General features: G+C 34.6%; 1 protein-coding gene across 3 annotated transcripts; it reads left to right on the top strand.

Annotated features, from left to right (window-relative positions):
• Positions 1 to 89: 89 nt before the first annotated feature.
• On the top strand, positions 90 to 18,848 carry CycE (cyclin E). Of its 3 annotated transcripts, none has more exons than XM_068770507.1 (9): positions 90 to 333; positions 1,097 to 1,150; positions 1,224 to 1,290; positions 1,375 to 1,661; positions 1,781 to 1,982; positions 15,804 to 15,915; positions 16,946 to 17,377; positions 17,849 to 18,054; positions 18,508 to 18,848. In XM_068770507.1, exons 2-9 carry the CDS (start codon positions 1,137 to 1,139, stop codon positions 18,712 to 18,714), a joined length of 1,527 nt encoding a protein of 508 aa, XP_068626608.1. In that variant the 5' UTR covers positions 90 to 333; positions 1,097 to 1,136; the 3' UTR covers positions 18,715 to 18,848. The 3 variants fall into 3 exon arrangements, with proteins under 3 accessions (XP_068626608.1, XP_068626610.1, XP_068626609.1); XM_068770509.1 differs by lacking the exon at positions 90 to 333 and adding an exon at positions 795 to 849; XM_068770508.1 differs by lacking the exon at positions 90 to 333 and adding an exon at positions 991 to 1,015.
• The last annotated feature ends 2,147 nt before the right edge of the window (positions 18,849 to 20,995 follow it).

Raw genomic sequence — 20,995 nt, 5'->3', positions numbered from 1 at the left:
GCATAATGGAACGAATATGATAATGACGTAGGTTTTCAGAAGAAACAAAAGTGAAGTTAGTCGCATATTCACCCCTGGAGACTAGAAGTTTTACCGCGACATTTTCGCGCGGAAAGCCGGGCGTTATCGAGCCGTGGAAAGCTGAAAAGAAGCATGTAAATGTGGCTAATTACTGTAAAAGTATCATTTTAGTCATTTATTTGGTTGATGTTATATCATAAGTGTAAAATATAGTGAAAAATACAGTGAATTTGTGTTTAAATTTGAGAACTGATATCTCATTACTAAGGAAATTTTGTCCTGTGGAATTGGGATTCATTTGTGAATGACTAGGTATGTTCTTTACCTTTATATAGTTTCTCAAAAATGTAAGGAGTCTTCTGAAATGAAAAATCATATTAATAAATATCAAATTAGGCCCATATTAGGTTATAAACCTTTGGTTAGCGATAAGCTCGGCCTATTACCCAGCCAGCTACAATCCTTTTGAAACGGTCTCCGTTTCAGTTTTTGTTGGAGGATTTGCAAAAAGTATGTGTACAACAATAATAGAGTATCACTAATGTGCTATTTTTATCAATTTCCTAAAGTGGATGGGGCGAGAAACCCAAGCTAGCGACGTGTCTAATGGCGGTGACGGAGAATTTCGCGCGCGAATGTGACGGATTCGTGGCACTTATTTTACCAGCTGATTGACTATTTTTCTAACTTTTACGTTATGAACATACTATGAGTCTATTCTTCTCTCCTTAAAATGATAAAATAACTAAATTTTCGTCCAAGTTTTGCCTTAAAAGGGGTTCCGAAAAAAATTCTCCCGCCAACCTGCAGGGGGCACGCTGTGTAATTGTGAGCCTAAAATACTATCATAGTGCTTATAATTTTAAAATTTTCGGTAATACATCTATTTAAAAATAGCTCTAGATTTGTGAAACATTTACAAATTTGGAAATATGTCCTCAATTACAGTTGTCAACTGACATAACCCTATTTTGCGGTTTCGTCGTGACATGCGGTAATTTAGGCTCATAGATTAGGCTCTTTCGTGATTTAGGTTGAATTTACGATAATCTATTAAACATGGAACACATTTCAGGCACTGCAAACCTTTTGCCAGCTGATCTGTTCCTTGTACAATGGCACAAACAGGGTATGTATAAGATCTTGTACAGACTCTGATTATTCATGTTGAACTTTGTTTACATTTGCACATATGCTTACAGTGCCTCCTGTGTGACCTTTGAAAACCGTAGATGTCTCAAACGGAAGAGAAATTCAACAGATGATGAGGTACTTGCATCAAATAAGTGTTGTCTACATTATTGAAAGTTGTTAATAGTCATTTACTTCAAATGAATGTGTTATTTATTATAGGATGTAGGTAATATGCCACCGGTGAAGAGATCACCTACAGCAGTGGAAGAGCAAACTGACCCACCGATACATAATGTTGTAGTTGAATCTTCGCCCTGCTCCAGTGAGGATGAGGGTTCCCACTGTGAAAATACAGAGCAACCCAGGAGCGTGTACACAGATTTAGAATACAACCCTGATAGTTTGTTAAGCCCACCGAGTATACCTGAACTTCCTAATTATGTTCTAAGCCCCTTACAAAATGTAGCTAGAGGTGACTCCACCCCACACTCCAACAAAAGGCCAAGGTAAGTTACATACCCAATGCTTTATTATTTAGTTCAAAAGGAAGTGTTGTAGGCTTGCTCTTAACAGCTCCAGAACATATTGTATAATTTCTATATTATACAAGCTGCTTCATTTGCAGCACAAGTAAACCTCAGTGTCCATCACCACCGAAAAGAAAGTGTCCCTTGCCAAGACTTTCCTGGGCAGATCCCACAGATGTGTGGAGAAGTATGTGTGAGTGTGATGCTAGATCCAGTATGAAGAAGAACCCTAATATGTTTGACAATCATCCGAATCTTCAACCGAGGATGAGAGCTATTCTATTGGACTGGCTAAACGAGGTGAGTAATTTTTTTTTACAAATTTTTTATGTAAGAACTTGCCAGTAATATTAATACAAACAGGATATTTAGTGTTGATATATTCTAATCATTTGTATGTATGTCACATATGTTAATTGGTATGTACTTTTTGTATTGTATATGAAGTTTTTATATTGTATTAGTTATATAAGTGATTTATATTCTATTTACTTCCATGCTGTCCATTAGTGATGGAAACATATTAGGTGAGTAATAAATTGTAGATATGTTTTAAAGGTTTCTATTTTGTGCACATAAATTATGTTGTGTATATGGGACAGTGATGTAACTAACATTAGGGGCATTGACCTCTTTTTTGCACTGTTCAATGACCTCTTCAGAATCATCGCGTTTGCAATCTATCGTTGAGTTGTTGGTTCTTTTTTTTTTAAATTTTGTAGTTGCACTAAATGTTGCGGGCACAAACATCGCGGTCTGGGCATTGTTAAACGGATTTTTGTTTCTGTTTGCCTTTGTCGAAAGTAACTGTTTTGTGTAATAAATCATTTCGAAAAAATTTGATTATTGATAATTCTTCGTCGTATTTGTTACTATCCGAATCGAGGCGTCGAGTTGACATTACAAGAATTTATTAGTTACAAATTGATTTTAAATACAATTGTAATCTAGTATTTGAGAAAGTTATATGTTACAATAGAGGGTTGGGGGTTCGGTCTTTCGGCGGCCATTTTGTTTGAAGTTTATTTATAATGTCGGTACAAAAAAATCTCGAAATAAAATTTCATAATATGAATGTCGAAGGCCGATTTATCGTCATCTCATGACACCCACAGCTGGACATAGATCTCCCTCATTAAGATTTTCATTAGAAAGTGGCTGCTTACATCCAACGTCTTTTGTGACATTAACAAATATTAGTCCACCTTATGGTTGAAGTTCCGATACTTAAATTTACCACGTGGATTAAGGCTATGATTCGAAGTCGACTTTACCACTATTGGGAAAGTGTTCTGAACAATGATAAGTTTTTATAAATATTACAATGATTATATTATTGTGTGTCACGGGTCGAAGTTAAATTCATCAAGACACATTTGTCAAAATAATAGTACCTGATTCGTACTGAATACCAGATCGATACATAATTGGTATCTAATCGGGTATTCAGTACGTATCGTTTTATGCAGCGCATCCTTTTACAGACAATGTTGTTAAGTTTTTTATTTTAATACATATTTTATCTAAAGTCTGTAACTAAGTATAATGGCTTTGCGATGAAACTATGTTTTGTTTAAGATGATTTATTTATAAATATTGATATTGACCGAGCGGGTAGACGCGACGTGGGTAGGCCTCCGAAATGCATAAATACCGCAGTGTCTGAAGATAAAAGTCTTTGATCAATGTGTGTTGCCAGTGATGACATTCGGATCAGAGACGTGATCGGTTTACGTTGATGATGTAAAGAGCTATGCTCGATGTTTCGCTACGAGTTGAAATCAGATATGAGATGATCTGTAGAAGAACATAAGTCACGCACGTAGCTCGAAGAATTGCTTGTCTGAAGTCGCAGAGAAAGGGCCACTGCGCTCGTGCAGCTGTCAGACCTTGGGGTCCGAATAGTGTCTACCTGCGACCACGCGCCGGTAGATGTCTTGTTAGGCCCACGCGTGGCGATCTTTGGGCGAGGACTACGCGTTGCAGTGGGCGTCTATCGATCTGATATGGTCACAATGATAATTAATACTCATTATGTCTGCATACATACGAAGCATTATTAAATTACTAACTAGAGAACGTTCTTAATATAAGATTAATATTGTTAATCAACTTGGATCATTAATAGTGATAACTTGTATGCGTCTTGAGTTACAAGAACAACGCAATCCTGTAGAAATTGGAATGAAATTGAGTTTCCCTGCAATAGCGTCTAAATAGATAGAGAGATAGATTCTAAACGCATCGCGGTTTGAGAGGAGACCACAAAAAAACTCACATTTTTTTAGTGTTTACTTACACATATCGCTAATTAATATACAGTATTTAATATCCGAGCTTAGTTATTACTTAAAAAAATGTTTTTACTCTAATATGATTTTAATGAATTTGTTACATGAAATTTCGTAATAATTAAGACATGACCCGGCTCTAGGAGACTGTTTAGATCTCCTATTATAAAGTACACGAACAGCTATCCTCTGCATTACAAAAATTGTATCGATATCAACAGCATTAACAATATAACTAACCTGCAAAGGAATAAATAGTGATATATTAGTAATAGCAGTTTGGTAAGTTGTGTGGAAGTAGACGGTTCACATAACGCACAGAGTATATAACCGCTAGGGCCTTAAGTTTCTGGAGCGAAGACCATGACCCACCAAGTATTTATGTCTACCTTAAAGATCCTGGAAGTGACTGGATGCAGGTAGCTTTTAGCCGGTTATTAGAAATCGGACGGTCCCTAGGTTGAAATGGTAATGATGAACATTCTAGTAAATTCATCATCTATCACCGAGAAACCAGGACTTCTAGTTTTAACAGCTGCGTGGTTTTAACCACCCAGACTATCTCACTTTATTGGTTAAGGTATGTAACGAGCCGCAAGTTCGTTTTTCTGGCGGGCTACGATTTAAATTATTTAACATCAGATCATACAAACGGTGAAAAAAGTAGCACAATAGGAAACTATGTCTCATAGGACACAACATCAATATATTATGACATTATTTCAGCCGTAAGACGTTAACTACGTCACAATACGCCTCCTCAATAGATTTCCAATAGTTATGTAACATTTATATTTAAAGACATAACGACAAGTCTCGTAAGAAAGCTCAAGGTTGGAGGGCTACGCTAGTTGATTCGTTGCGAGATCGAACCGTACGTAGCTCGGAGAATTGCTCGTCTATAGTGACAGGGCAGGGTATATCGCTCGTGCAACCAATGCCTGTTGGGGTCGAAATGATCTCGTGTAGCGACATCGACCAGGTAGACGCGGCGTGGGTCTCCCACTATGTGGACTACGACATAGCTAAGATCGCGGGGAGTCGCAAGATGCGGGCAGCACAGGACCACCGGTCATTTGTTGTCACCTTTGGCGGAGATTAGTGGGTGTCCTTTGGCTAGAACAAAAAAAAATGTAACGTTTCAAACCGTCACCATCTGGGTTTAATGTAATCCTTGTATGACTCAAATGGTGAATTATATATATTATACTAGCTGATCCCGTTGTTCTGCAAAAAAATATCAAGTTTTTAATTAACAAATAAAAAATAATGGTTGATCGTAGAGGAATGAAAATTTAGGGTTGTATGTATTTTTGTATGCTGTATCATAAAAAAAATGTTGTATAAAAAATTAGGAGAGGACCACCCTTTACATTTAGGGAGATGAAAAATAGATGTCCGATTCTTCACCCTGGCCGATATGCACGCTAAGTTTCACGAAAATCGATCGAGTCGTTTCGGAGGAGTTCAATCACGTTCACCGTGACACGAGAACTTTATATTACATATATATATATATATATATATATATATATATATAGCCAGCTATATTTACAATATTAAAAATACTTTTTTAGACAATAACAACAACATAATTATTCAATTGTTTCCGAGAAGTAAGCTATTAGATCCGAAGATCCGTTAATTAAATATTATAATTTGTATATGACCATCGGTAATTAGCTTAATGTTTGCGAACAGAACAAAACACTTGGCTTGATTGAGTTTGCTCAACTGCTGACATGTTCACCTCTCTTACTTAGTCATATTGAAAATGTTCCTTGCGATGTGGAGAAACTCGTTCAGGATACGCTTCCTAACTCCATTATCGTCTTCATTGCAGCTTTATAACGTTCACTGATGGACAGGCATCGCCCTTATATTTCTAATAGAACCTGATGAATACACTTATCTAGTGGGTTTAACGTTCTGAAGGGGAGACTACGGAACGGGAAGCCTAGTATAGCACTACCCATAAGATATACAAATGATGACTATTAAAGTTTCGTAGTATACTGAACCCTCGCTTCCATACGGTGTTATTCGAAATCTATGAAGGTCATGTTCAGCAGTGGACATTCTGCGGCTGATATAAATGAAGATGATCATGTTTTCAAGATCAGAGATATTATTAATTATGATGGTGACAAATTATGGAAGCGTCTTTAATAGATAAATTTAACAAAATTATTTATATTCCTAGTCTACCTGCGCATAAGGATATGTATCGCTTTAACTCGAACAATATTTTTCAAATTACTTTCTATATAAAGTTTTCTTCTTTAAGTAAATATTCTCTGTTCTCTCACTCCACTTTCCTACTTATCTCAACTCCAGTGGACAAACACAAGAACACTTCTTACTTAAATGTCCCTCAACTAGCTAACTTAACTCAATTTGGAATACTATCTATTCTCACCTAGAACGCGCCCCCTCTATTAGGATAATAAAGAATCGTTTAATCGGAAGGTTCTAATGCTTTTGTATGATGAGCTAATGTGACTATCACATTTATTATTACTACAATAGTATTAAAAAATTAGTTGAAGTCAAAAGGTTCTCAAGTCAAAGAGTCAACCCCTTCTAGGTAGATCCGACTACATATTTAAAGTCGAAGTAAATCGGTCATCGTGGCGATCTTTGGGAGAAATTTATGCCTTGCAGTGGGCGCCTATTGGCTGACATAAATTCTCGTGTCACGGTGTGCGTGATTGAACTCCTCCGAAACGGCTCGACCGATTTTCGTGGACTGCATCTATTTTTCATCCCCCTAAATGTTAAGGGTGGTCCATCCCTAAACTTTTTTTTATTTTTTAGACAAAATTTTTTGTTTTTAATTTTTTTATGATACAGCATGCAAAAATACATACAACCCTAAATTTTCACCCCTCTGCGATCAACCCTTATATTTTATTTGTAAATTAAAAACTTTAATATTTTTTTGGAAAACAACAATTGCGGGATCAGCTAGTATTTATATATTATCGTTAGCAGACGACATTTACTCATTTCACCTACTTTTATTAGCCTTGACTAGTATAAAATGCATTCGGCATTAAATTCGCCGTTACACATTGCGTAAGATGTTTCTAAATAAACATTTCCGTTACCTGTTGACACCTGAACTATTCAAATAAAGATTTCTTAAATTTCTAGAAAGAACAATTGCGTTAAATTTATTTTTGTAATTCGCTAACATCGCGTGGTACATTACTAAAATAGCGAATGCTCGCCATTATCGCGAGCGCTTGTAACCGGGTGTAATCTAATTATAAACAAAATGTTCACGACTAACAGTTAAGTTTTTGTTGTAACACAAATATTAATTTGATACGTAGAAACTATTAAAGCTATATAAACGTCATAGGTTCATTTAGATAAAGTTAACAATGTGTTTTATTGAGGATTGAGATGTCTTAGCATTCAACGGATTCACCGCGCGAGTGCCAAGTCAATCGCACACAAGAAGGGCCAGGTTCAGTACGCGGGGAAGTCCCGCGTATCACGTTTATAGAGACTTTCTTGTTTTGAAACATAAATGCTATTTAAAAATGAATTATTTTCTTACATTTTAATACATATCAGAGTTACCCAACGCGGGGCCCACGCGCCACAGGTGGGCAATTCGAAAGTGGACTCCACACGAGTTTAACTCCTTCGTTTTAATATGAAAATTATGTGTGAAGGGGACGTAAGAATTTTAGAAAATCTAAAGTGGGGCATGGCATAAAAAGATTGGAAAATAGTGATATAGATAGTAAAGACGTTTCTTCACAGTGTCACATTAATTTACCGTGCGAGTGCTAGCTCGGGGATGTCCCGCGTTGCAGGTTCAAGGAAGTGTTTTTATGCATTAGCGATCCACCTTCAACGATCAGACTTCTCTCATATTACCTTTTACTACTATTCAATTTATATAAACCTAAAAATACTACATTAGTAGCCCGATAAGGAAATGAACTGATTTTAGTTCTATACAGACGTAAATCCTTTAACAGTTTATAGAAATCTCAACTTTTTAAAGATAAACGAAAAAAAGAGATAACGCTCTTCCTTCTCTTTTTGACATTAAAAAAGGTTGCTCAACCCTGGCGTAGATGTTAAGATCGTCGAAAGGCGATAGATGTATACAGCTTTCTACCGGTTCTATTGGAAATATATAGGAGATGCCCACGTTCAGCTGTGAATAACTTAAAACTTAAAAAATAATGCTAAAGATGAACTGTGGACTGATAGACTTGTTAATGTTGTTGGAAGATGCCGCTTTCAACCCCTCCTATTGGTAATCTATAAGGAAAGGCTATGTTCAACAGAGAACGTCGTATGGTTGATGATGTTGATAATCGTAATGTGATTACAGTTTGTAATTTTTGACGTTACACGAAATTTTTCGTTTTAATAAACCCTTACACTAATCATATTTGATATCGATTCACGTCAAATGTTTGACAGATAGTAATGAGTGTTTTAATTTATTCTGTTTGTATGAGAATAGTATTGTGTAGTTTTCATATTTTTTCCACTTTTTTTTTTCTCGTGAATTTTTTTTCGTGGCTTCCGTACCGTCGAATAGTGCCCAGTAGTTGAGGACTAAGACTTGTAATCAAAGTCGCTGCATCGATTCCCGGGATACAATATTATATAATTCACACTATGTACATTAATTATATAGTATAGACACTTTTCATAATCAAGTTTCCTAAAAACGGACAACAGCGTCGCTTTGCATACCATAATACCAAACTGAGATCGCCAACGCGCCAGTCAAGTGTGGTGATTATGCTATATGATAAATCCCATCCTGGACATCTTTGACCTATGCATTGCAGAGGATGTCTGAGCTAAAAGGATGATAGAGAACTATTGTTGTATTTTTCTTTTAAACAATTTTTTTTAAGTTAAAATGATCATTCCATTTGCACCTCATTGACCACAAAACCGTTAAAAATAAACTTCGCAAGCTTGTTAATTAAAAAAAAAAGTTCGTCGTGTATCAGGCGGCTATCGTGTTATTCTAACCTTTTTTTTTTGTTATTTTTACAACGGATAGTATTTGTTCTGGGTGTTTCCGAAACGTGCATAAAGACTTCGATAAAAAAAAAAAACGTAGCCTCCAACTCGATAAAGTGGGCACCGTATTCATAAAAAGATACAACTCTACAAAGATGATCGAGATGAAAATACCGTCCAAGTGCTAGACTAATTGACTTTAATATATTTAGGGTTCCGCAAGTCGAATCTTATATCGCGATAAAGATTTTTAAAATTTACATTTAAATTAGAATAACTTGTAAGTTGCACACTAAACTTCTCGCCTGTGGTCCACGCTGCCGTACTAACCCGTAAGCACACTCCAGCAACACACCCCGTCAAAGCTCTACCGCGAAAAGGCTTAACAACGTGCGAACGTCACCGTGGAAATGGTAGGAATCCTACCAGCTTTAGTTTTTTTTAAATCTACTTCACGGACCCTTCCGCTCCGTAAACTCAGTACCGACGAAGCTGTAAAAGGCTTCGGGCTAACAGCATTAACATCATCAGAGAAAAATCAAAAAAGCATTCTAAACTTCCCTCTCCTTCAAGTCTCTCATCTCCGTCCAAAGATTGTCTGGTAGACATCGCCTCGAGCGATAAGACCCTCTATTTTACCTCTATGTAAATACACTATTTTTTATTACACATCCTTTTTGATTTTTATGTAGTTTTGGTGTACAATGAAGTATATAAATAAAATAAAAAGATAAGTTGCACAGCTTTTCGTGTTTTTCCGGGAATATAATATTATTACGTGTTATTATTCATTAAAGATATTCAGTTACCAATTATGCTCAATTTATTATATATAGAAACAAGAATCAGTTTTAGCTTCAATATTATGGCATTCTTCTACTTAAAAATGCGATGGTTTTAAACGCGCCGAAGCGAAGACACCACGATAAACGCATACGGTTATTTTTATGATCACTTTAATAATTTCATTAAAACAGTACTCGTGGAATATTAAAGTAAAAAAAAATCTTTACACTAAAATAGATTTTTTTTAATATGTGATAATTCAGAGACATTATACGGAAGTGTATTGTAATACTTTACACAGTTACCCACAAAGGTGTTACTACTTTTATTAAGCCTAAAGGAAGGTATAAAAAACTTATCTTTATTTTTAATATTATAATTTTGTTGGTTAAATGCTACATTTATAAGGTGGTAGTGCTCTGAGCAGGTTAACCTAGACTTTAATAATTAAGCTTGAAAGTTTCCGCAGGAGCATATGTCTGGAGGCGGATGGTTCATAGTGTTTTTGGGTCCAAACGAACCAAATCTCAGCTTTGTCGGACCATTTTCAACTTCCTTTTACATTTTAAAATGTAAGATTTGTGAGCCTGTACGTTAACGTAATTGATACTGTTTTGCGTGACAGGATTTGCGCATGCGCATTCGCTGTCGAAATAGGCAGGTGACGACGGCTTTCACCGAGTGGGGTAGTGTGTCGGGCATTTCATGTTATGGCAGTGCGCGGATATTTTTTGGGGTGACGCCACCCTTTTTTAACTTTTCAATAGATCTGCATTAAATCTAGGGAATGTCCACAATGTTTCAAATATATGTAATCCGTACTGTGACATTCACGACTCAAGTGATAGTAATAACATGTATATTATTAAGTTCTACAAGACACTTCAGATCTCCCGTTTCTTAGCTTATAAATTATTAAAAGTATATTATCAAATAAATCTTACTGTAGAATACGTCTGAAAAAAATTAAGTTTCATTTAAAAGAGTAACTGATGTTTTTAGCCGGCTTTTCTCAAAAGATCCGCGTTCGGAGCCTTTGGTAGCTTACTAATTATAATGTTAAAATAATCGACGATTTAAAAGCGAAAAATTTTAAGAGTAACCGAAAATTGCTATCACGAGATAGAAATGTTTAATCATAAATAAAAATTACAATCGGAAAGTAATGTTCAAATATATTTGATCGTAATATAAGACACACATTCTTAGCATGCCATCGGGGCTGACGACCCTCGTAGCACTTTTAAGGCATCTTTATAATGTACTGGCGTTCACCATCACCAGTCAAGCTCCTCCCTCACCCTCCATAGAGAATATTGAAACATTTCTACCAATATTGCTTTAAATACCCGGTCCAGAAACAAATATTGGCTCTTGAAATCTAATTCCTTCAGCAAGTTATAGGTCATAAATGCGTCTTGTATTTCAATAAATGCAGACAACATTTTCATTTATTTGCAATTGTCGGTAAGACGATGAAGTGACATATTTTTAGAATTATGCGCCGCTGAAATCTGTTTATATAACTATAAAGAAATTACTATGATATAACCTTAACATAATTTTTGTTTTTCTATAAAAATAATAGAACAGGTTAAAGAAAAAAAATTGTGAATAAATATATTAAAATGAAATTTAAAGTGTACGGAACCTTTTGGAACCAAAATGTGTTCGTTCTTGACCATTTTTTCTTAATACCGCCGAAACGTTATTTGTGGTATCTACACGATGTAACTGATGAGGAAATAGTGTTAAAAAATCACTGTTGACTTTGCCAATATTATATAGGTAATTCTATATTAAGAATCTTTTGCATATGAATAGCATTGATTTAAAAATCATTTCAGAGGATGTAAGGGCGGTGTATTAATTGAATTTATATTTGCGGTTGTGGTATATAATGCATACTTCTTTATTGTTAAATTTGTATATTTTAATAAATAAAAAATTCGGTGTCAAATACCGTCAACGGGTGATTATATTTGTCAGAGATCATGTGATTAATAGTTATTTGGAAACAGATTATAAATTTCTGTATAATAACTTTCGGCTCTCACAAGGTTATTAATGGAGACATATAGAGTACTAATATCATCACCATCATTTCAGCAGTAGGAAGTTTATAGTTGGACATGCCCCCCTCTCCCCCCGCTTAGATTACTAATAGAACTTCCGATGACCTTAAAACATGGTTGCACATACTTATTAAGACTAGGGGCCACTCGGGCTAATCATGAACTGATGGCGGGCCGACCGCAAGAAGTATAGGTAAATAATTATTTTTTTGAGTTTATTCTGGAATAGAATTCAATATTTTTCGAATGTACGAGAGTATTATTTTTGCTGTCGGCGGGCCACCAATATTCGACCAGCGGGCCGCGGTCTGTGCATCTATGCCTTAACAAGATTGTACGTTCTATACTGCGATTGCCGATCCGTGGTCTCTAATTCAGAACTTAAAGGCGCAAATAAAATAATACAAAAAATTTTAACCGTTTCACTGCTTTGCTTTCACTGAAATTAATTTTGTTTAGACAAAATATCAAATATTTTTAATAATTAGGTTTCAGGTAGTGATGTGGCGAAAAATAAATTAAAATATACTTTATGGGTGTAGCAACGGGGGAGGAACACAACCGAGAGAAACATAGACACAATGCGTCGCGGTTTTTGAGACGAAATAAGACAGCTATTTTGCGCCGCGTAGCAGGCAAACGGTTAATAAAAATTCTGTTCAGTCCTTTAGCTTTGATATTCGTCTATCCAGAATGAGGTTACCATTTACTTTAGTAGAAAATGACTAAGCAAATTACCAGTTCCGGAACCCGAGATTGATGGTCACACGACTTGATCATAGTAACATATTGATTATTAACAGTTAATTACGTTTGTCACTTAAACATAATTAACTTCCTCGAGAAACATGGATGAGTTGCGAGTGTGTTTCGTCACAACAAATGTAAAAGAAGAAGGTCCTAAGGTAGTGATATAAGATCATGGAGTTTCAAAGATATTTTATATATCGCTAAATATTTTATTCTCCCAACCACATATGCCACCAAGCCGTAAGGAATAAACATAATTGTTCTGTTGGGGGCACTACAACTTCTAATTTTATGGGCCCGTAAGGAGTGTTTTGTTAGGGTGACAAGGTCCATCGAATTATTAGCAGGATTTTTTTTTTAAATTCGTCTTTTGATTTTTTTCCGGATCTCTTCTGTTCTGGACCTACACTATTGCCTTTTCAGCATTAAAAATTATAACCTGATTACCATGATATGATCTTCTCAATGTCTTCTGATCTTTGAAATAGTATCAGAAAGTCACAAATAAATTTAATAAAAAAAAATCTTTTTAAATTATTTCAAACGTTTTGGCCTGATTTTTGTTTTATTTCTTCAATATTTATTTTTTATTAATAGAGATTAGTTGTTCAATTGCATAGGTGCGCAGTTTTTAAAATATTATGAAGTCTATTTAAATGTGTTACTAATAGATATACAAGCAGACATGTATATTAATCCGTCGCTCTAACATATTCGTATTCTGATTTTTATATTTAAAAATTCTTTCCAGCAGGGTCAACTTTCGTCAAATGTGCATTTAAATATAAAATATCTTTATTGCACAAAATTTTTAATAAGTACGTGGATTGTCTTCTAAATTTTGTTTTTATGGTTCATGTATTATTATAATTCAAGTTACTACAAAATTAGGGTAGATAAGAAGGAATTCCACAGATGTTTTGTTCTAATATTAGGGTAACATATTCGTGTGTGTTAAGTTGTGTTTAAAAAATAAAAACATGATATGAGCCATTTAAAAAAAAACTTATAGATTAAATTAACAAACGGTGTGTGTGAAACCATGCCAGCGGTGACTTAAACGCGTGTGAAAATACTTTTTTTTAATTGCGTATTACTACATATTAGAATTGACTTTTGTTTACTAAATTCCCCCATAAATTTTGAAACGCCAGGAGTTATTGGCTTGTCGAATTCCAATATAAAAAAAATAAACGTTTCATGTTCAAAGTGATTACTTTATACAGAAATTTAAATCCTCTTTAGAGCACTTCCTTCGCCTTTAAAAGAGGATTTTTTGCAGCATCTTTTAATTATTCGTATTTATTTAGTACGTTTCCCCCGTAAATATGTAGCTATGTGTATATGTAAATATACTTGTATGTATGTACGTTTATGTAATATATACACCTATACCCCGATTTACACGGTAGATACGTTCCTGAGAAAAACGTGTAAATCGAAAAACTTGCAGAAAATGCATGATTTTGCTATTTAATAACAGTTGTGATTTTTTTCAATAATTTTAGGTGTACACAGAAATAAAAATAAAATGAATTGACAAGTTAAAATATTTAATAAATTACGAATAAACTATTTTTTTTTATTTATATTACAATATACATTAAACAGAAGAACAAAAAAGAAATTACTCTCATTCTTTTTTTCGGATTCGAAGGTTCGAATTCACTTTCATCACTCGAAGTTATTTGTGCTGATTCGATGTTTTAAGCAGAAATATTTACAATATGAGAGATGGTAATAAAATCGGTTATTAAAAACAAAAAAAAACTTTTTTGGAAAACTGTAAAAGCGAAAACGTGTAAAACAAGTACCGTATAAATCGAGGGATAGGTGTATAGGTATGTTTGTATATATGAATGTATTTGTATACATGTACCCCTTAAACTGCCCTCTCCTCCATGTCTCTCATCTCAAAAAGTAGAGATCGTCTCGAACGATAAGACCGCCTCTTGTATCATATTGTTTATTTTTTTTTCTCCTCTATTTATTGTGTACGGTGTACAAAAAATCGTTAATAAATATATAAAATAAAAAATAAATATTTTTCATCTATGACTAATCATGATGTTTATTATATTTTTATTCACATTTTTTTTAATGTTACATTGTCAGAAATCTAACCGCAGTCTCGGGATACATGCGTATTGAGCTTTCAAGCAGAGACGCGATCCTAATTTGTTCATCTAATGAGAGTAAGAGATATGCGCCGGTTCGGTGACCCGCGGTGCTTATTGGGTTACGTAACGGGCCGACAGTCGAATCCTTTTCGCGCCGCTTATCGTGAACAAATGCCGCGGACAATAATGACCGGCTCTAATTAGTCCGGACAAATTCTTACCCGGTTAGATTTTAACTTGCGTCTCAAAAGTAACGCTTATAAAATATTATATTAAATATATTATTATTATGTATTAGGGGAACAGGAAAGTAATATCATCTCTGTCGACATATTTTACGGAAAAACCCATTGATATTGCATTAAAAATTTGTGTACCATATGACAAAAGGTTCATAACGAAGGTAAATATATTGTCGATTAGAAATAAAAACTTGTTAAAAATGTAGTCGTGTGAATATAATTTACGAAAGCGGCATTACTTTCCAGTACCCCAAAAATATCGTTATCATAAGAAAACCTATAAGCTATGAATGCATCCTCCACACTCTGCACCCCGATGTAGCTTTTACAAAAAAAAATAGTTTATGTTTATAAAGAAGATTTCAGAGCTATTGTCTGATAAAACACATAATTATATTTAATTAAATTATATATAAATTATGGTTTGATTTATTTATAAATAAATAAGAGGTTTCCAAAGAAATAAAAGCCTTAGAGGTTTGAAATTTTGGTAGGAATATTTCCCCCGAGAATAAGTCGGCTTAGAACTGATTTCGAGAAATTTCACTCACAAAAAGGGATTATGGAAGCGTTGATAAAGTTTGCGAAGTAGGCGGGGTAGATCTCTCACTGTTTGTATGTTATATATGTATGGTATTATATGTTTATGCTATTACTCTATCATATTAATATATTCATTTACATGTTATCTCTGCACCACTCTAGGTCGATTGATTGGTAATACAAATAAGGCTCCAATTCTGCCACTGCATGAAGTGTAAATAAATGTACATATATATTACTTCCAGATGGGTCGTCTGTTTATTTTCAGTACGTATGGTGTGTTTCAACAGTCATTGTGTTTCAGGTTTGCGAGGTATACAAACTGCACAGGGAGACATTCCACCTCACCGTGGATTACGTGGACCGCTACCTGTCGAACACCGACGACGTGAAGAAGGGCCGGCTGCAACTCATAGGTGACTAACATATAGGACAAAAATTTGTTCTAAATGTAGTGTTATAGTTGGTAAACGTAGTGGTAAGATGATTTCTGAACGACGCCTGTATGAAAGAGATGGTTGAATGCGGAAGTAAAGCTCTCTCTCTCTCACACACGACGACGCCGCCATTTTGAAAGACGTATTAAGATTTTTTCTCGATTAAAATTAGCTGTAATACTAAATTATCGCCTATCATTTAGACCCACCCCTCACATATATACGCTATGTATGTTTATCAAAGATATTTAAGATGTATTATTACATTACATAAATTTTTTTTCTAGTAAATTTTTGTGCTAATTATTAAATAAAATATTTCTAACGTATTGTGTGATGTGTTCTGTAATGTTATACATGAGACCACTGACTGAACTGATTAGCGTGTTTACGTGGCAATGGGGGACCATAAAGCACTCATAGCTGATGGCCGCCGAGGTTCTGAGGTTCAGGAGTTGAGACCACGGACCCCCGCGTAGTACCAACAAGATTAGAAGATACAAGGCTTTGGCCACTTCTTACCGGTCCTATTGAAAATTTCTATGAGAAGTCTTAGGGCTGATATGATAAAAACTATCTTCGCAGAGTATTAATAAAATGTAAATAAAATATTATGTATATAGAATAGAATTAACGTAAGAATCTAGAAAGTAAAACGACACTGCTATGATCGATTGGTAATTAATAATAACAGTAGAAAGCTGCAGGGTCACTGCCTATCATTATTTTTTTGTGTGAGAAATACAGGAGACATGCTTCGTTCTAACACCACCAGGACTATTCATAGTTGATCAGTTATCGAAATAAAGTTGTGAATTATTTCAATACTGAAAGCTCAATTAAAAATGGAAGTTGGTGGTGAAAAAGTAAAAATTAATGGCTATATGTATTTGTTGCCAAGTTATAGATATAATAAAAAAATAGAGACGACAAACCTATCGAATACGCACAAAAAACTTAATACTAAACAATTAGATTCACATTTACTAAATCAATAAAATCCTTTCAGGTATAACTTGCTTGTTCATCGCGGCGAAAGTCGAAGAGGTGTACCCGCCGAAGATTGGAGAGTTCGCTTACGTGACGGACGGCGCTTGCACCACGGACGAGATTCTCCTGGAGGAGCTGCTCATACTGAAGATACTGTCGTGGAGCATCACGCCGATAACCATCAACAGCTGGCTGAATGTATACATGCAGCTGGCGAGCGAGGCTCGTGGGGCGAAGCGACGTCTGCTGGGGGAGAGCGATGTTGGGGCAAACGCTCTGCGCGGCTACACGTTCGTGTTCCCGCAGTACTCGTCGCTGGAGTTCGTGGTGTGCGGGCAGCTGGTAGACCTGGCGGTGCTGCACGTGGACGTCAACCGCTTCGCCTACAGCACCGTAGCTGCCGCCGCCATAGCGCACGCCTTCACTAAGGAACTCGCTCTGAGGGTGTCAGGTGCGTATATTTGAAGTAACTATTTTTATGTTTAGGTTGTATAACTAGTAAGGAGCCATTGTATAGATAAATATTTTGTACCGTGTTGACGATCAGTTCCGCATAAAATTTTAGTGTGGTATTTTTATTATCACAGGCTTGAAGTACTGTAAAATTGCAGCTTTTATCTCACCGCATATAAACTAACAGTTTGACTGACTCACTGTTACAATGTTAACAAATTATAGTAATTTCAACCACATTTAAACGTTGGGAAGGTTTATAGGGACAAAGATAATGATATGAGAGTGAGAAAGTAGTCAGAGGAGGCATTTACTCTGACCAAGATCATATCGCAAGTTAATTGAACAGTGCTAATAAAACTAGGAAGTATATAAAAATTTATATGAAATTAAAGCTTTATTATTATGAATGTTAGAAAAATTAAAATACGAATGTATACGTGAGTGTAAAGTGATGTGGTACCTGCAGGGTACAGCTGGGAGGCGCTGGAGGGGTGCTACACGTGGCTGAGCGCGTTCGCGGCGGAGATACGCGCGCGCGGGGCCGTGGGTGTGGTGCGAGGCGGCGACGGCGAGTTCCTGCAGCGCGCCGCCGGCCTGCACCTCATCTGCCCAGACCTCAACCCCGACGAGAGCCACCGCATACAGTCGCACAACGTCAGCCTCGATATGTTCGTGAGTATCGCGCCTCACGCTTACACACCACTCACATCACCACCTCCATCTCCCTACATTTAGATCAATAAGAAAAATACCCCTTCGCCCTCCCCCTCCTGTGTTTTTAGGAGTAATTTATGGCGACAGTCTTCAGAAACAAAAGTTAAAGAAATACCAACCAACTCCATCATCACAATCTATACTCTTTTTATTTTAATGAACAAGGTATCTTTTTCATAATAAATTTAAAAAATTAAAATATGTTTAACAACCGTGTTTTATAAAATTATAATAAAAAAAAAATTTTTGTTTTTATTTTAGTAGTATTATTATCATAAAAGAACTAATAAGACATAATGCTGTGAAAATAATTCAATTATTATATAATTAAAGTACATTATCATTCTGTTTAAATTTAGTACAGCCTGTATTGTATTGATGTAATGACTTATACATTATCTCCTTCAACAGGATAAAGTTTACCAGCAGCTTTTGGAAAGTTCATCATCACAAACGACGAGCTCAGAGGAACCAACGTCGCAAGTCGCCGAGCATATCTACCCACCGACGCCGCCCCAGTCCGACCACAAGAGCCCCATGACTCCCGCCACCAAGACACCGTCCACAAGACACTTGTCGCCCGTACCTGATATAAGACTGCATTCAGAAATTGAGTGAACCGTGAAGTGACAAGGTGTGTACATGTAACACATAGACTATATAGATTGTAGATCTGTCTGCGGACAGTTTAACATACCTCAGGTTTATTTGAGTCGGAATGAGATTGTAGTGTCTTTGACATCTGACAAAAAAATAAAATTAGAACACATGCATTAATATATGCATCATGAGGGGAAGTACTGTTGAAATGGTTTCTATAAGAATTTACATAAATACATACACTACAAATATTTTATATTCATTATCATATCATTACATTGGCAATCATTTCTTTCTCATATATATATATATCTTCCTCTAACTTTAAACATTACATACAATAATTATCATTTTATCATCAGTAAATATAATCTATACAATAATCTTTTAAGAAATATTAAGGAAGTGTTATGAGAAATTACAATTTATGTGATATTATTGAACGAACAAAGGAGACATATTGCTACTAAAATCATATATACAGTATGAATCTTTTAAATCAACTTTGCGGGATAGTGATAATTTTCAGGATAATCTATCAAAAATTAAGTATATTAAGATTCTGAGAAAAAAATAACACAATGCATGCAACGTGTGAGTTAATGTGATTGTAGCTTATATTAATAAACTAACACACTAACTTAGAATTATGTTTCTTGTCCACTAATAACATTTCTCAGAATCAATACCGTTTGATATATATAAATACATGAAGTTTGTTTTACCACACTTGTGTGCATTATGAAATATCATTTATATAATACAATAACGAAAAGACTATTTCGAGTCTTTTAATTGAGTTTATCATTGGTTGACATACATCAAAATGACATTTTACCAAGGCACATCATCAATAATTTCTTCTCAGTTCATATGTATTTTATTTTAATGTTTATGGAACTCTTGAATATCAAATTGAATATGTAGTTGTTATCATAAAGATTTTTGTTATAGAACTTGTTAAGTATCCTATAAGTGCCTCTTTGGGATTTATTAACTACATGTAGCCATAAATCCCTTCAACTGGCTGTAACATTTGCATTATAACATCAAAATGTTACAATTTCATCATCCTTTACACTAATCAACTATTTCAACAGTTACTATAACATAGTATTTACAATTGTTCCTATATATGACGTGGGAGATCATATAACATCTCGATAACTGTAGGGGTCTTTTTTCTTTTAACATTCCATGATCTTCATAGATCGCTGACACTGGTGAGGTCTATATATGGGTGAAGAGTTATTTCTATATGTTAAAGTTGATTATTAGCAGTATGTTACATTGTAATCACTTATCAACCATATATATGTACGATACATTCAATTAAAACTTCATTTTAGTGTCATTATTAAACGAGAAAATTAATATGTAATCATTTAAAAATAAACTTGTCTGTTATATGATTTGTAGTAATCACTATTGTTAAATATAAATATAAATCTCTTTAAAATTTTGGGAAAAATTAGTGATTGTTAGAAAAATTGTACCTTATTGCATATTCATATTACTAAAACTTAGTGATCAGAGATCAAATATTTGGATGTATTTTTACTTAAACTTAATAGACATTATAGGCTTCTCTGTCATTGATTGATAAATTAATGAAATCAACTATTGATTGTATCCACAAGCAGCCATAGTTAGCCGCTATGCTTTCTATAGTAAGCCAACATATGAAATTAAATGAACATCCAAAAATTTGATCTCTGACAATAATGTTCCTGAGACTGACTGCTAGGTTTCTAAATTAGTGATCTAAACTTTCGAGTAGAAAAAAAAAATATTGAAGCTTTTTTTAGCCAAAGACTGCTCCATATTGGACAGTATAGAAAAAAATATTTATTACTAGAACTGGATTTAGTACATGTATTTTTATTATAATTATATGCATGAAAAGTACAATATCTTAGGCACAGCTAAAACTAAGTAATAATAATTTGATTTTTATCTGTATATTAATATATGAATGCTGTATACAAGATATACTATTTATAATGTTGAACTTTAGCTACTATAGATTTTTTGCTTCAAGGTTTCTTTATATTTATTTATTAACAATAATCACAGATATGAAGCAGAGTTGATGATCTCTCAGATAGAGAGTAATAATTTAAATGGATAACACAAACAGACATACCATAAACCTAAATTTCATTGTATATATATGCGCTGTGATAACACCTACATTATATGTCATAATAATTTTTAACTGTAAATAAATTGTATTATATCTTAAAAAATATACTAAAAAATAAAAAAAAATCTATATTTCTTGTTTTACGTTATCTGT

Source organism: Battus philenor, unplaced genomic scaffold, assembly GCF_028537555.1.
Source record: "Battus philenor isolate CCGP_79_NKW_IND1 unplaced genomic scaffold, ilBatPhil1.0.hap1 SCAF_3, whole genome shotgun sequence".
In the NCBI taxonomy this organism is placed as follows: Eukaryota; Metazoa; Arthropoda; class Insecta; order Lepidoptera; family Papilionidae; genus Battus; species Battus philenor.
The sequence above is the reverse complement of the archived record's forward strand: the minus strand, read 5'-3'. Positions and strand labels throughout refer to the sequence as shown.